Raw genomic sequence first — 16,880 nt, 5'->3', positions numbered from 1 at the left:
AAAAGCCAAATAACCCCCCTCTCAAACGTCGCCACCTCGCCCAACTCCCCGCACCATTCCATAAGTGAGGGTGCCCCAGCTGACTTCCATCCCCTGAGGATGATTTTCCCACCAATAATGACTCTGGCTAGGACCCAACTTTTTAAATATTTGTCCTCAATAAGTGTCGTGCCATCAACCAGGATACAGAGTCTGGGGCTAAATTAAAGTTCAGTGTTCAACACCTCACACAAAGTTCTGAACCCCCAACCAAAATTCTTGGATCTTTACACATCCCAAAAATACATGTATTGTGTCCTCGTCTTCTGATTAGCACCACCAGCAGGTGGGTGTGTCTTTAAGACCCAACCTATACAATCTAGAAGGGGTTCAGTAGAAACGATTCAAAATCTTAAATTGCATCAGACGGACCCTTGTTCTCTAGATGTAGACTTTATGCTTTTTAGGATCCTAGCCCACACTCCCTCCTCCAAAACCAAGTTTAAATCTTTCTCCCATAATCTCTTGAGAGAAGATGAAGCTCCGTCCCCCAGACTCTGATTTAACAGGGAGTAATACACCGATGCTTCATGACCTTTCCCAAAAGCAGTAATCACCGTTTCCAGAGTATCTGCCGCTTTAAGGGGGTGTACACTATTCTCAAAAATAGGGCAAAGCAGGTGGCGCAGCTATAAATACCTAAAGAACTACGATCTAGGAATCTTAAAATGTTGAACCAAATTATCAAAAGATCTCAGTACTCCACTCTCATAGAGGTCACCGAGTGTAGTAAACCCCTCCCAATCCACTCTGACCAACAGAAAGGGGACCTAAATATAATTTAGGGTTCAGCCATTTGCTTGAGGCAACATTTAAATAAATGTCCGAATTAAATACACTGGACACTTTTGTCCAAACCACGTGCAAATGCGAGATAACGGGGTGTGACTTAACTTCTCCAGTTAGTCTGATCGAAAGGCTTCGCAATGGCGAAGTAGGGGCAAGGACTTCCTGTTCAATATGAAACCAGGGAGGGGCTCTCTCAGGTGGAAGCGACCAATGAGCCAAATGTCTGAGACCGAATGCATAATAATAAAACAAAATCTTGGGTAGGCCTAGACCACCTTGTCAACAGGCCTATGTAACTTGTCTCTAATCTGGGATGTTTATCATTCCAACTAAAGGACTTCACTATGCTATCAAATTGTTTGAAATAAGAGAGGGGGACATCTACAGGGAGAGATTGTAGCAGGTAGTCAAATTTTGGAATACAATTCATTTTAATAACATTAACCTTCCCAATCATAGATAAATGTAATGAAGCCCACCTTCCCACATCGCTCAAATCTTTTTATTAAAGGGTCAAAATTAACTCTGACTAAATCACATACATTTGCTGGGAATAAAATACCCAAATACTTAATGCCCTGTTTGGGCCATTGAAAGGCGCCCGGCAGTACGCAGTCAGAGCCAAAGCTTCAGATTTAGACCAATTAACTCTGTATCCTGAGAATTTATAAAAGGAATTGATAATTCTGTGGAAGCAAGACACAGATCTAGTGGGGTTGGAGACGAATAATAAAATATCATCTGTGTAAAGCAAAAGCTTATGCGCCATACCTCCCGCCACCACCCCTGGAAAATCATCCTCCTTTCTTATCGTGGCTGCTAATGGTTCCAGGGCAGGACAGAACAATAATGGTGAAAGAGGGCACCTGTCCAGAGTAAAATAATCTGAAATTAATCCATTTGTTTGTACCGCCGCTACAGGGTGTCTATAAAGTAACTTAATCCATCCAATAAAAGTATTCCCGAACCCGTATATTTCCAAAATCTTAAAAAGATAATCCCATTCTACCATATCAAACGCCTTTTCAGTGTCAAGTGAGATGGCAGCGACCGGAGTCTGATCATTCGCTACTGAACACATGACATTAATAAAATGCCTAATATTATCAGAAGGGCTGCGGCCCCAAATAAACCCCACCTAATCTATATGTATAAGAGATGTCATAACTTAATCGGTTAGCCAGAATTTGACAAATTGTTTTACATCTAGCTGGATCAGGGAAACTGGACGGTAACTTTTACACTCGCTTGGATCTTCGTCCTTTTTAAAAATTGGACTGATCCGGGCAGCTTTCCATTTAATGATTCTGTAGAAACTTCTAACAATAGTGGAGCCAGTTCTGCAGCATAAGATCTAAAAAATTCAGCGGCAAAGCCATCTTGCCCTGGAGCCTTGCCAGTAGGCAGGGCCTTAATTACCTCGTCAAGCTCCTCCAAGGTTATCTCAGAATAAAGAATTTTTTTGCTCAGTCGTCAATTTACGGAGTTCTAATGGTTCCACAATGTTTCTAAAATCTTCATCAGTAGACGAAGACGTGGAACTATAAAGATCAAGATAGAACTCTTTAAAAGCATTATTAATATCAATGGCTGAGGTAAATTTCACCACCAGCAGATTTCAGTGAGGGAATGGTAGAAAAAGACACTCTCTGCTTTATACATCTAGCCAAATTTTTCTGCTTGCCCTGAATAGCCAAAACTCCACCTTATGCGACAAAATAGTATTATCTCTGTATTTCAATCAGGTCAATTCTCTGAGGCCATCAGATGACATTCAGCACTTCAGACGACATTCAGCACTTCAGCTCTGCTATATCATGTGGGGTGCCAATGGTTTGCAACATCCCTTCCACCTCCACGAGTTCTCGTGCTTTGGAATTGTTTTTATGAATGAGGCATACTGTATGATCCAAACCCTAAGAACTGCCTAAAGTGCCTCCCAAGCCACACCCACAGAAGATACTGAGGACCAGTTGGTCTCCATATAAACATAGATTTCAGCCTTTAACATTTGTTGGAAATCAGAATTTTGCAAAAGGGATACATTAAAGCACCAACTACATGATTTCTTTTTCTCCATATGTGACATCTCTAAACTCACCAGGGTGTGATCTGAGACTAAGATGTTTCCAATTGAGCAATCAACAACAGATGAAATGAGGGATAGATATATATATAAAATCTATTCTAGAATAAATCTTATGGACTGTTGAAAAAAAATGTATAGTCCCTACCAGATGGGTTCAAAAGTCTCCAAATATCTGTAAGACCAAGATTTTTACACATCCTGTGAAGTGTCAATGTTGCTCTAGGGGGCTTACACACTTTTGCTTCACTATGATCACGGACTGTGTCTATCAAAAGATTAAAGTCTCCTCCCAGTATTATATCATGTGGGGTGCCAATGGTTTGCAACATCCCTTCAAGATCTATAAAAAAAGCCCTCATCATCAGCATTAGGTGCGTAAATATTAGTCAAACTCAACCTTTGCCCCTGAATTTCAGCTAAAACAATAATGACACTTCCTAATTTATCTTTAATCTGTTTGAGACATTTGAATTGTAGATGTTTACTTATCAATATAATGACTCCCCTGCTCTTACTCGAGCCAGCACTAAAGAAAAAATGTCCACCCCATATCTTCCCAAATTTGTGAGTTTCTTGAAAAGATGAGTTTCTTGAAGAAACACTATTTCATATCTCTTACGTTTAAGAAAAGAAATAACCTTCCTTCTTTTTATATGGTGCCCCAACCCATTCACATTCCACTTATAGAGATAAAAATTTGACATTTTGATTTAATAGAAAAAATAAATTGTGTCAAAACAAAATTATAAAGACAACATTCCAACATTAGTACAACAATCAAACACCGAACTTCCTCCCGAACAAAACAAACAGAAAAAAGAAAAGCAGCACCAACCGGCGTCCATCCCTCTAAACTCAGAGTCCATGTACACCTACGAGAGCCCCCGTGACAACTTTGCCATCAGATTGCTCAAATCCGGTGCTTCTATACAAGTTTTGTGAGGCAAAATTACATAACAGAAAATCGAATGTGTGTTCCTCCACAAAACAAGCTCTAGTCTCTCTCTTTTTTTTTTAATTATATATATATATATATATATATATATATATATATATATATATATATATATATATATAAAAAAAGCCGTTCAGTTTCCTCGGACAGTCAAACGAGTGTTCAGTGAGCCGGCTGTTTCATAAGTGCAGCAGCTGACTTAATCCTCCCAATGTCCTGCAAAAATACTCCACAAAACATTCTCCAGCCAATAGGAGGCATAAGCACAAAGAACGAGCAGATTCATCCACAACTGTCCCGTAGTAATAACAATATATATAGAATAACAATTCCACAAAACAAACTCCAGCCACTAGGCGGAACCAGCACAAAAAGAAACAAAACAGGCGTCCCGGTTCCTCGGACGGTCAAGAGTGTATTGAGCAAGTCAAGTTCACTCAGAGGCCACATAAGAAACACACCATGATATTTACCTCAGCCATCAACTTTATAAAAGACATCAATTGTTGTAGGCATGTAGATATTTTGTGGCCATCCTAGTATCCATTCTCAATCTGGCCGGGATCTTCAGTGTAAAAGCGATCTTCCGTCAATGCAAAAGTTTCTTGAAGGAGTGTTATTCCACAAAACAAACTCCAGCCGCTAGGCGAAACCAGCACAAAAAGAAACAAAAATGGCACCCAGCTTCCTCAGACAGCCAAAAGTACAGCGAGTCAATCCACTCACATGAGAAACACCAAATGGCTTACTCCAATGTTTTTATGAAGGACAGTGCTTGCTTGGGGCATGAAAATACTTTGCGGCAATCCTTTAGTATCTCTTATCAGTTTGGCCGGAAACATCAGTGCAAAAGCGATCTTCCGTTGATGTAAGAGTTTCTTGCATTCCTTGAATTGATCACGTTTCTCTCGTCGAATTCGCAAACTCTGGGAACAAGAAAACGCTGTGATTCTTCCAAGAAAGCTTTCCTTTGCTCCTCGCCTCACGTAACACAAGATCTTTATCGGATGATCTCAGGAATTTGGCCAGAATTGATCCCTGTCTCCCTCAGCGGATCTGCGAGCCGGGACTCTGTGAGCTCGCTCGATTTCCAGCTTGTGGCTTATTTCAAGCAGACTCAGGAAGAGCTCATCCAGGAATTTCACCATATCTCGGCCCTCCTCATTCTCAGGAATTCCAACAATAAGGATGTTATTCCAGTGGCTCTTATTCTCAAGGTCTTCAAGTTTTTCAAAAACACATTCCAAATCAACTTTGGTCACCAGCGGATTATTAGATAATTCCCTCTCTGATGACTCCAGATAATAGATCCATTTTTCAACGTCCGACAATCTTGTAACCAACTCAGAGAATTAGTTTCCATCGCCGTAATCGATCAACGTATTACAGCGAGATCTAACTCAGCAACAACTTTCATCAGCATTACAGACATGTTGGACAGTTGACGCTGGATTTCTCCCGCCGCACTGTCCAAACAGAGTCCCTGGTCCGCAGGCCCATCAGAGGTATCAGCTTGAGCACGTAAGTGTCTTTTAATATCTCCATTATTAAAATGTCATATTGACTTCAAAGGACAAATATGTAGCAAGGTGTATCTAATCTCACCGGATTATAACACAAAAATAATTAAAAACTGGCAAAGTGCGCAGAGCTCATCGTTTACACATCCGCTCCTCACATTGCGTCACGTGACACTGTCATGTGTTACTGTTGTGAGCATTCCAATGTTAGTTAAGACACCACCTTGGTGCGAATTGAGTTGGGGAAACTATTATAATTTTTTCAATTTTGTTATCAAATTGGTACTTTAAATACCAGTACTTCTGACTTCCTAATATCTAGTTCTATTCTGAACATGAACACTTCCACTAAGCAAAACATTTAAAGCAGAACTCTCAAACACCCAAAAGGTAAAAAAAAATAAATGAAAAAACAGGCAAATTGTAGAAATATGATAGATCACGAATGGACAACTTTTGTTTGAATATCTTTCCAAAACTCACCAGTTTTCTTCTTGATTTTGACTTCCGCACTTTGCGTTTCCGTCTCTTCACCCTCATATTCGTCTTTCCTCCGGAGGCTCCAAAGGCTTTGCTTTTGGTTTTCCTTCTTTTAACTGCATGATCACAATGAGAGACTAATTCAGATCAGACACAATCATCAGAGTGAACCACACCCAACAACCAGGTTAATGACATTTGAAACATCTCCGTTTGTCTCACCTGTCCTTCTCCTCTGGTGGGACCTGGAGTGAGGCGTCAAATCTCGCACATACACTGCTGTGTTGAGTCCGGCCACTACAGCGTTGATGGTCTCATCCAGCCAAGTGGACTGCATCAGGTATCTGGGAGTGAGCTGAAAAAAATAGCACCACACAAAATCCCCAAACATTATCAGACGTTTAAAATAGTGGTTGACCAATAGATAGCAGTTTCTTCAGATTTCTGTTTAGTCATAACATTTTTGTCATTTATTTGCACATGAAAAAATTGTTAACATATTTGGAAGGAAATAAGTGCACACAGTATGGGAAAATGTATTGGCCAATGCAATAATTTAAAAAGTCAGAATATTGGCGATATATCGGTCGACCACTAGTTTAAAAATATGGCTCAATTAAATATAGCATTGCACAAAACATTTTCCTTAGTTAAGTGTACATTTTATTAGTGGATACATTTAATTTCAGCCTTGATACTTTCAAAAACAGGTCTGCTGAATATGTTGGACCATTCAATCACCACAACAACAATCCTAGGATGAAGGTCCACTGTTTAAGAGGTTTCATTCAGACAATCACACAAACCACTTCCAATGTTAATTGTGTTGTTTATAATCAGTAAATATATTATAAATAAACTTGACTGCACAGAAAAAAACAAAAACAGACTCACCTGGCCCATGATTTGAGGCATCATTCATGTCTTTACAGCAAACGGTGTAGGACGCGTTACATGCTGAAGTTTATTACTTAGGGTTTTGTTCAAATCACTAACCCCAAGTATGAGCAACAGTAAGTAATCATTGCCTTCGCAAGTACCACTAATAATGTGCTTTGATTATTACAGACCACCACAAAATTACTCCATTTACTTGTCTTTTGAGAAAACCAAAAAAGTGTCCAATGAGACAGTTGTTTATAAAAGCTGGTTAAACCTCATGAAACATATCAATAACACAAATCTCGGCCCAGCGACACATCAGGCATGACAATTGTGATTAGACAGCCAAGCAAAAGCATCATGCAAACCTGTGCTGCAGTGCGTGCCTGTGTGATGCGATGTCTGTTGACGTTGGCTCGAACTCGTTCACTCTGCTGGGTCCGTGCGATGGCTCGAGTGGCTCTGTATCGGGAACGGCTGGTGGTGGGAAGACTGCTCTCCTCTTCACTGATATGATCAGAGCCTGAATTAAATAAAATATTTTAGTAGAAAAGAAAGTTAAATATAAATAGAATATGTCACGAACCTGAAAGGAATAATTCACCAAACAATTTTATTTCTATCATTTGTCCCTCCAAAGTGTGTAACTTTCTTCCATGGAACACAAAATATAACATTTGAAAATCTTCACATGGCTTTGCTCCGCAATGTACAAAAAAAACACCATAAAACCACAGTAATCGGTGTACAACATAAACATGTAAAACATTTACCCTTTTGTTTTCCATGGAAGAAAGTCATATGTGTTTGGAGTTGCATTGGGGTGGGTAAATGGGTGCACCATCCATTTAAAATGACTCGGCCATCTATGAGGTCCAGGGTTCTGTTATTGTATTCAATGGTTTTGGGTAATTGAGGGAAAGAGGTTTATCGATTAATCAAGTATTCTAAATTGAAGCAAGTGTATGCAAAGAAAAATGTGAACATGGAAACATGCTCCGTCAGCACATACATCGTGTCCCCAACTTCATACTTTATCCATAATAATAAACCTTATTCCTCAAACCTCATCTGGTGACATATACACACCGATGAGCCAAAACATTATGACCACCTGCCTAATGTGCTGTTGGTCCTCCATGTGCTGGCAAAACAGCACGACCCACCAAGGCATGTGCTCTACAAGACCCCTGAAGGTGTCCTGTGGTATCTGGCACCAAGACATCGGCAGCAGATCCTTCAAGTCCTGTAAGCTGCGAGGTGGAGCCGCCATGGATCTGACTTGTTGGTCCAGCACATCCCACAGATTCTCAATCGGATTGAGATCTGGGGAATTTGGAGGCCAGGGCAACACCTTGAACTCTTCATCATGCTCCTCAAACCATTCCCGAACAATGTGTGCAGTGTGGCAGGGCACATTATCCTGCTGAAAGAGGCCACTGCCATCAGGGAATACCATTGCCATGAAGGGGTGTACCTGGTCTGCAACAATGTTTAGGTAGGTGGCATGTGTCAAACTGACGGTTTCCCAGCAGAACATTGCCCAGAGTATCACACTCCCTTCACAGTCTTGTCATCTTCCCACAGTGCATCTTGGTGCCATCACTTCCCCAGGTAAACGACGCACACGTACACAGCCGTCCATGTGATGTAAAAGAAAACGAAACTCCTTGGGCCAGGCAACCTTCTTCCACTGCTTGGAGGTCCTGTTCCGATGCTTGTGTGCCCATTGTATGCGCTTTTCACGGTGGACAGGGGTCATCATGGGCACTCTGACCGGTCTGCGTCTACAGAGCCCCATACACAGCAGGGTGTTATGCCCTGTGTGTTGTGACACATTCCTCCCATAACCATCATTACAATTTTCTGTGACTTCTGCCACAGTAGACCTTCTGTTGGTTCGGACCAGACTGGATAGCCTTCTTTGCCCTCGCGTATCGATGAGCCTTTGGCACTCAACACCCTGTCGCCGGTTTGTGCCTCCTCGGACCACTGTCGGTAGGTACTCACCACTGCTGACTGGGAGCACCCCACAAGCCTTGCCGTTTCAGAGATGCTCTGACCCAGTCATCTGGCCATAACAATTTGGCCCTTGTCAAAGTCGCTCAGGTCTTTACACCTGCCCATTGCTCCTGCATTCAACACACTGACTATGAGAACTGATTGTTCGCTTACCATCTAATCTACCCAGACCTTGACATGTGGCCTTGTTAGGAGATGATCAAAGTTATTTGCGTCACCTGTGAGTGGTCATAATGTTTTAGCTCATCAGTGTATACACACAAACCCTTCATCTGCTAAGTATATAGGCTATAAAAAGCTTAATTAATAAAACTTAGATATAGAGCAATGTAACAGAGCCAAAACAAGAGTTCCCGGTGTATGTCGGGCTTATGCACCAAATCTTTATTTTTCTGGTCATTATTGGGATTTTGGTTGCACAATAAACTGCATTTGGTATTTTATTAATTTTGGATTGTTGTAGCCTCTATGTCTGTGCCTGTCATAGTAAGGAAAGACTAAGATTTTTTTTTTTTTACATTCTATAAATTTTTTAGAAATAGATTTTTTTTAAATTGCAAGCCGATTAATCGATTATTGACATCGGCAAAATCCCTTATTGGTCATCCTCTAATGGGGGACAAATTACCTGAGCTGCGGTTGTTGGCAGTGCATTCTGGGCAGAACCATTCCTCAACGGGTACAGCATCCAAAGGCGGTGTGAGACATTCCATGTGGTAACTAGAATTATCAGGAAGAATGGCAAAATGCATGAAATAGCATTGCTTAAACATTGACGGGGCTTAGTTGCCCAAAAGTTGTTCTAATTGGTCAAGAATGGTGGGTCTAAATAATATTTCTCCTATTTCAACTCTTCGCTGTACATTTCAATTCAATGACAATTTGTTTCTAAGTATTATTATTAAGGTGTAAATTATTGACCAGACCAATGTTTAAGCAGCACATATATGGTGTTGTTAATGTGGAACCTTTTCTAAGCACTGGTCAGAATGGACCAATCACACTCTTGTGTTCACTGAAAATTGATTTTTTTTATTTTTATTTATTTTTATAAAGAGATTGCTGGGGTGGATTTCCATTTGTATTTCAGATAACAAAAATTATAATGCTAAGAAAAAGAATTTTGGAAAAAATCAAATGGATTTCATAGGGCTCTATGAAATGTTAATTTCTTACCCTGCGTCACAGCCATCGCAGAGCAGGAGGCGATCTTCACGATCTCGGCCACCGCAAACCTCACAGCTGGTCTGATCCAAGTCCAGTTCCACCTGCTCCTCCTGTCCGGGTTTTATTGGCTTCTGAACTGCAATCTAACCAAAAACATATATACACTCTCCTTTAACATTTCCAATTCCACAGCACAATCTACAACATATGCACTTTTTCAACAGCAAAAGTAAACACACTCCTGACACAATGATTCGTTATGCAACTTACCGTTTTCTGGACTTTCCCACCATAACACTTTCTCAGGAGAATGCTATTGAAGACTATCCGGTCCACAGGACAGGAGTTGGCATTCTTAAGTTAAAAAAGACAAAGGATATTACTGTATTTAGAAACAGCAAATCAGCTAAATGTATTTGCAAGAGTATACCCATTACGAATAATGCTGAATAACTGTATGGAATCATTGTCCACATTTACATACACAATATTAATCCGACATTCCAGACTTAGCACTTTAATTCTTCAGTTAAAACTTGTTTATTATTTCAGCTGTAAAGTTGTTTAATTTGTTATTTTTACAGTCATTTTAGGGTTTACACCATTATGTCGTCATGGCAGTGAAGTTATAAAATTGTACACAACTTAGCAAGTGTAATTTTATCACACTAAAATCATTTTAACATGCATATTGTTTACGTCTTGTGGTTATACTTTTGAAATAGTGAGTATTTTGACGTTTACCGATTCGCCTCAATCACTTTCATTGTAAGTGCCTCACAGGAACCCAGACTTTTGCTTGCTTTTTTTTTTTTTTTTTTTTTTAGAAAAGGAGGGTCGTCGCCTTTGATGTTTTGAGTCAGCAACTACGTAGTCAATGACATCAAGATTCTTTTAGTTTGCAAAGGGTGGCAAAATTCAGCCTTGTAGTGTATGCTTTGCTTATGAGCATTTCAACTTTTTTCAAAATAAATGTTGTGCATGTAAACATGGACATTCATTGAATCTTGAGAACTTCCTGAATAAGGGCTGAAACGATTAGTCGATGTTATCGACAACATAGACAATAAAAAATTGTCGCCAGAAATTTTAGTTGTTGAATAGTCGTTTGATCTCATTTAACGTAACATGAGATCACATTAAACTCTAACGATGACACACAAGAGCAGCATTGCAGTTCGCGCCTGACTGAGGAAGAAAACACAGATGCACTCTAAACCTTCCAAACAGCTTCAGGTGATGTAGATCGCTAAATATGAGGGAATTATAATGCAAAAATACTAAATAAGTACATACAGAAGTACTCTTGTTGTGGAATAAATGGAGCTGGAGCTGCCACTCCGCTGAAGCAAAACTTGTGTGTCGAGCATCTTTAAAGGAAACACCCTGGCGTTACATGTTTAATGCAGTTATATTTAATGCGTTATAGCTTTATTAAAGTTCAAATAATATGGAAGCAGGTCATGTAAATAACTACAAACTCTGAAACTGGCATTTCTCTGTGCAGTCAGTGCCTCTTCTATGAGTTGCGCAAATGTCCCCATCTAAGGGGGAGAGACTGAAACTGCACCCAGCTGATGCACACTCTGTCGTGGGGACGCTCGTCCATCGAGCACGCACGCTTAATGCAGCTAGATTATAACATGATGGCTCGCGACTTACTGAATCATAATAAATGTCACTGTGCATTTCTTATCATGAAGAAAACTGCCAATACGCAGCTTTATTAATAAGAGAGAGTTGTTTTTTTTTTGTGAGTTAAAGATGGATTGAAGTGAACAAAAAGGTGAGAGGGTAGTCTGCCCCCCATTATACACAGCAACAAAATACGTTTTTGATTTGTTTTTGTTTTGGCCTGTTTTCTAATATAAATATCTAAAACTCCTTTAAAACAACGTACATTTACTTTAGCAGCTATACTGCAGGAGAAAAATCTGAGAATGTTGAATATTACAAATATAAATATTTTAAAATATCTAAAAATCCTTTAAAAAAAAGATGTATTCACCTGAGAAGCAGATATAAGATATATACTTACTTTTAGAGAATAGATCTTGAATGTAAGTATATTTTGTCTTGATGGGTGCCATGTGAGGGTCGGACGTGTGAACTGCGAGCTCTGCGCACTTTGCTAGTTTTAATAATATTTGTGTCACAAACTGGTGAGATTCTATACACCCTGATCCTTAATTGTTTTGGGAAGACAATATGTCAAGGAATTCAAAATCCTCGGGCTCTGGAGATATTAAAACACACTTATGTGCTCGGGCTGATTCCCCTCAGTGGCAGGCCGGAAGCCCCGGACTCAATTCGGACGGTGAACTGATAGAAATCCGGCGTGAATTGACGAATGTGTCGGCAATGCTGATGAATGTTGTTGCAGACTTGGAGCTTGCTGTAATATGTCAATCGATCACTTCCATGGAGGTGAAATTCTCCGAGTTGGTTACAAGATTGTTGGATGATGTCGAGAGACAGATCGATTATCTGGAGTCATCGGAGAGGGAATTAGCTGCTAACCTGCTAGTGTCCAAGACAGACTTGCAACGTGTTTGGGAAAAACTGGAGGATTTGGCGAATCGTAGTTGGTGAAACAATGTCCGAATTTTTGGAATTCCTGAGCATGAGGAAGGCCGATATATGGTAAAATTCCTAGACGGGCTCTTCCCGAGTCTGCTCGACATAACAGGCCAGAAGCCGGAAATCGAGCGAGCTCACAGTGTCCCGGCTTGCAGATCCACGGTGGGAGACAGGCCCTGATCAATTCTGGCCAAATTTCTGAGATCATCTGATAAAGAGGCGAGGAGTAAAGGAAGGCTTTCTTGGAAGAACCACCACATTTTCTTGTTCCCACACTTTGCGAATTCGACGAGAGAAACGTGATCGATTCCAGAAATGCAAGAAACACTTACATCAATGGAAGCATTTGCACTGATGTTTCCGGCCAAGCTGAGAATAGATTCTAAGGATAGACACAGAGAATGTACAAGGCCACAGCAAACATTGACCTTCATAAAGTCAATGGAGTAAGCCATTTGGTGATTTTTATGTTGCCGCCTAGTGGACATGTCTCACTGAACATACACTCGACTGTCCGAGGAAACTGAGCGCCTAGCAGCCGGAGTTTGTTTTGTGTAGAATCTTTTCTTCGGGACAGTTGTGGATGAATCTGCTCATTCTTGGTGCTTATGCCTCCTATCGGCTGGAATTTGTTTTGTGGAATATTTGTTGCAGGACATTGGAGTGATTAGGGCATGTTGCACTCGTGTAACGTCCAAATGGACCGGCTCACTGAACATTCGTTTGACTGCCCAAGGAACTGAAAGCCCCCCCCCCCCCTTTTTTTGTGTGTGTGTGTGGGCTGGTTCTGCTAGTGGCTGGAGTTTGTTTTGTGGAGGAACACACCTTCGGGGAAATCTACAAGTTTTTTGTGTTTTTTCCGCTTATTGGCTGGAGTTTGTTTTATAGAATATTTTCTGTTTGTAATTCTGTCTCACAAAATGTGTATAGAAACACCGGACTTGAGTAATCCGATGGCAAAGTTGTCGCAGGGACTCTCATAGGCGTACATGGACTGTTTGAGTTTAGAGGGATCAACGCCTGTTGGCGCTGTTGTGTGCAGGGCTAATGCGTACATTTTTCTTTTTTCTGTGTGTTTGGTTCTGGGGGAGGTTTGGGATTTGACTGTTGCTCTAATGTTGGAATGTGGTCATTATAATTATATTTTTGTTATATAATCTATTTTTTCTAATATGTCAAAATGTCAAATGTTAATGAGTGGATTGTCTCTCTCCACGTGGAATGTGAATGGGTTGGGGCACCCCATAAAAAGAAGGAAGGTTATTTATTTACTTAAACGTAAGAAATATGATACAGTGTTTCTTCAAAAAATGCATCTTTCCTCGCATGAAGCTGAAAAATTTGGGAAGATATGGGGTGGGCATGTTTTCTTTAGTGCTGGCTCAAGTAAGAGCAGGGGAGTCATTACATTGATAAGTAAACATCTACAATTCAAATGTCTCGAACAGATTAATGATAAATTAGGAAGAGTCGTTATTATTTCAGCAGAAATTCAGGGGCAAAGTCTTATTTTGGCTAATATTTACGCACCTAACGTTGATGACCAGGGCTTTTTCATAGATCTTGAAGGGATGTTGCAAGCCGCTGGCACCCCTCATGAAATAATATTGGGAGGAAACTTTAATCTTTTGATGGACTCAGTCCTTGATCATAGTGAAGCAAAAGTGTGTAAGCCCCCTAGAGCAACAGTGACGCTTCACAGGATGTGTAAAAATCTTGGTCTTACATATATTTGGAGACTTTTGAACCTATCTGGGAGGGACTATACATTCTTTTCATCAGTCCATAAGATTTATTCTAGAATAGATGATGTTGTTTGAAAGTATAAACTTTTTTTTTTATGTTTTATTTATATATATATATATATATATATATATATATATATATTTTCTAATTGTTGGAGACTGTATATAATTGATTCTGTATTGTATGTTATGTTGGTATGATTTATGTATGGAATCATTAAAAAACTGTTAATAGCAAAAAGTATATTTTGTCTTAACTGCACTCGCAGAAGTATAACCAAGTGAAAAAATATACTTATTTATAAAATACACATATATTTAAGAGACATTCTCTTAAAGCAAGTCTAAATATATTATATGCTGCTTCTCAAGTAAATGTATCTTGCTTTAAGTATTATTAGACAATTTTAAATGGAAAACAAGACAAAAACACTTGATAATAGGATTTTTTACAGTGAATTTATTTACAGTATTTTTTTCCTGTAATTCAGTGAATGTCTTCTTTATTGTTAGTAAGCACGTTTAATACAACCTTTTAAGTCGGGGCACAAGCTGAATAACTGGTTAAGAGCTAATGATTAATCATTGCAATTATCGATGAATAGTTGAATAATCGTTATATTAATCGATAATCAAAATAATCGTTAGTTGCATCCCTAAAGGACAGTAATCAATCTCACCTTTGACCATTCCAGAATGCAGTCCAGACAGAAGTAATGTTCACAGGCCTCTGGTGTGGCCACAGGCTGCTCGTGGAATGAGTTCAGACAGATGGGGCATTTGTCAGAGTCCTCATCTGAGCTCAGACCCGCCGTATCCCTAGGAACATTCCCTACAGCACCTTCCAGGACCTTAGAGTCCTCGTCTGAAGAAAAAAAAAATTAAAATCTGAAAGTTCAATGCTTTGATACTTGCTGGAAAAGACTTAAAAGAATGATGTAGCATAATTCTGGGATTAAATACAAAACAAGAATGGACAGCAGGGAAAACCAATGTAAAATGCAAATACCATTTAATCATGCATATTACAGACAACAACGTTTTAGGCTTATCAGCTTTTAAAGGTAGGAGAAAACACTTATCTTGACATATATTGCTGTCAAAAAGACCATGTTTTCAATCAAACTACCATATTTCAGCAAATTCAGTCACTTTGTAGAAATTAGGCAGATTGTTTGAAACACCCACATCCTCAAAAATTGTTATTTAATAAAATTTCAGTGTTTGATTTTTAAGAATTTTTTTACAAAAAGTTTTTTTGTACAATACAGAATTATGGTACTGTGCTGGGTTGCCACTTAATTTTAAATGTAAAATATGGGTCCTGAAGCAAACACATTTGACATGATGAACATGATGCTATGGGGGGAAAAAAAACCTTACTTTCACTTTCATCCTCCTCCTCCTCCTCATCTTCCTCCTCCTCTCCATCCAGGACTTCCTCCTCCTCCCCTTCTTCATCATCATCATCATCCACCTCACTGTCTGTTTCTACTTCCTCTGATTCGGCCCCATCTTCTGAAATATCCTCTGAATATTGTTGACAGTTATCAAATGGTTAAAGGAAAATGGGTTATTCTCCCACAAAACTGATTTTATTCAGGTCACACAAGAATTTTGTAAAAGTTGATAATTCCGTTTCTTTTGGAACATGAAAAGGGAGGTCTGAAATTACTGTTTACAGTATTATGGATATGTATTTGAACATTTTCCAACATTTCATCAATTTCTGTAATATGTCTGGATAAATTCTCATTACCACACAAAACCTGTGCAAAAAATATTATTTTAAAAATACAAATGTAAACGTCGTAGTGGTTCTTAAAAAAAACTAGTATATTTCATTACTGCAACATGCCAGCCATTTTCACACCTTGATTTTAATATTTTTCAGATTAATCTAAATAGTTTTTAATAACTACATTTCTAATGGTTGATCAGATTTGGCATTTAATAATTGTTACAATTTTCATGTTTCAATGTACATGTTTCAGTAATGATAAGTTAACTGCGGTAATGAGGTTGAAAGTTGCAAGTTAGCAAAAATTATGGCTTTATCTTACAGAGCTATTTAAAAACTAATTAAGTGCACAAAATTTTTGCAAATTTTGCATCAGTTGCAGTAATGAGAATGCATAGTTTCGGAAACAGATCATATAGACAATACTATAAAAATTTTAGTGAAGAAAAGTGAAGTGAAAATAAACTTCTCTTTCTGATGTATCATGGCAGAATAATTATTTATTAACAAAAAAAAAAAAAGCAGCCAATAAGCACTGTGATACAGAGAAATGGCTTAATGACACCAGGTTTTTTTTTTGTATTCTAATATCCAAAGATTGATGTTTGGAAGGCCTAATAAATCATTATTATTTACTGTTGGATATTGAGTAAAACATACATTATTAAAAATATTGTTTATTTTTTTTTCATAATAAATTAAATGGTCCTAATTTTGAATCTGGATGTGTTGCGGTGAGAAATTAACCAGAAAATTCTTGACAAATAAAAAAAAAAAATAATAAAAAAAAAAATAAAGAAAAATCAATAAATCTTCATAATCTAAATCTACTGCATATGTACTGTGTTTCAAGTTTCAGAATAAAATTTCC

At 38.8% G+C, this 16,880-nt stretch overlaps 1 protein-coding gene across 2 annotated transcripts in view; it reads right to left on the bottom strand.

The window, feature by feature from the left end:
• Positions 1–16,880, bottom strand: part of LOC127435824 (PHD and RING finger domain-containing protein 1-like) — a 32,570-nt gene that overhangs the window by 12,857 nt on the left and 2,833 nt on the right. For both annotated transcript variants that reach the window (XM_051689559.1, XM_051689561.1), the window contains exons 3-10: positions 15,652–15,798; positions 14,949–15,133; positions 10,214–10,297; positions 9,953–10,086; positions 9,405–9,496; positions 7,123–7,277; positions 6,095–6,227; positions 5,876–5,988 (exon numbers count right to left, since the gene is read on the bottom strand). In XM_051689559.1, the coding sequence (XP_051545519.1) occupies positions 5,876–5,988; positions 6,095–6,227; positions 7,123–7,277; positions 9,405–9,496; positions 9,953–10,086; positions 10,214–10,297; positions 14,949–15,133; positions 15,652–15,798 (1,043 nt within the window). The remainder of the gene's footprint in view (positions 1–5,875; positions 5,989–6,094; positions 6,228–7,122; positions 7,278–9,404; positions 9,497–9,952; positions 10,087–10,213; positions 10,298–14,948; positions 15,134–15,651; positions 15,799–16,880) is intronic.

This window comes from Myxocyprinus asiaticus, chromosome 46 (assembly GCF_019703515.2).
Source record: "Myxocyprinus asiaticus isolate MX2 ecotype Aquarium Trade chromosome 46, UBuf_Myxa_2, whole genome shotgun sequence".
NCBI classification, from domain to species: Eukaryota; Metazoa; Chordata; class Actinopteri; order Cypriniformes; family Catostomidae; genus Myxocyprinus; species Myxocyprinus asiaticus.
The sequence above is the reverse complement of the archived record's forward strand: the minus strand, read 5'-3'. Positions and strand labels throughout refer to the sequence as shown.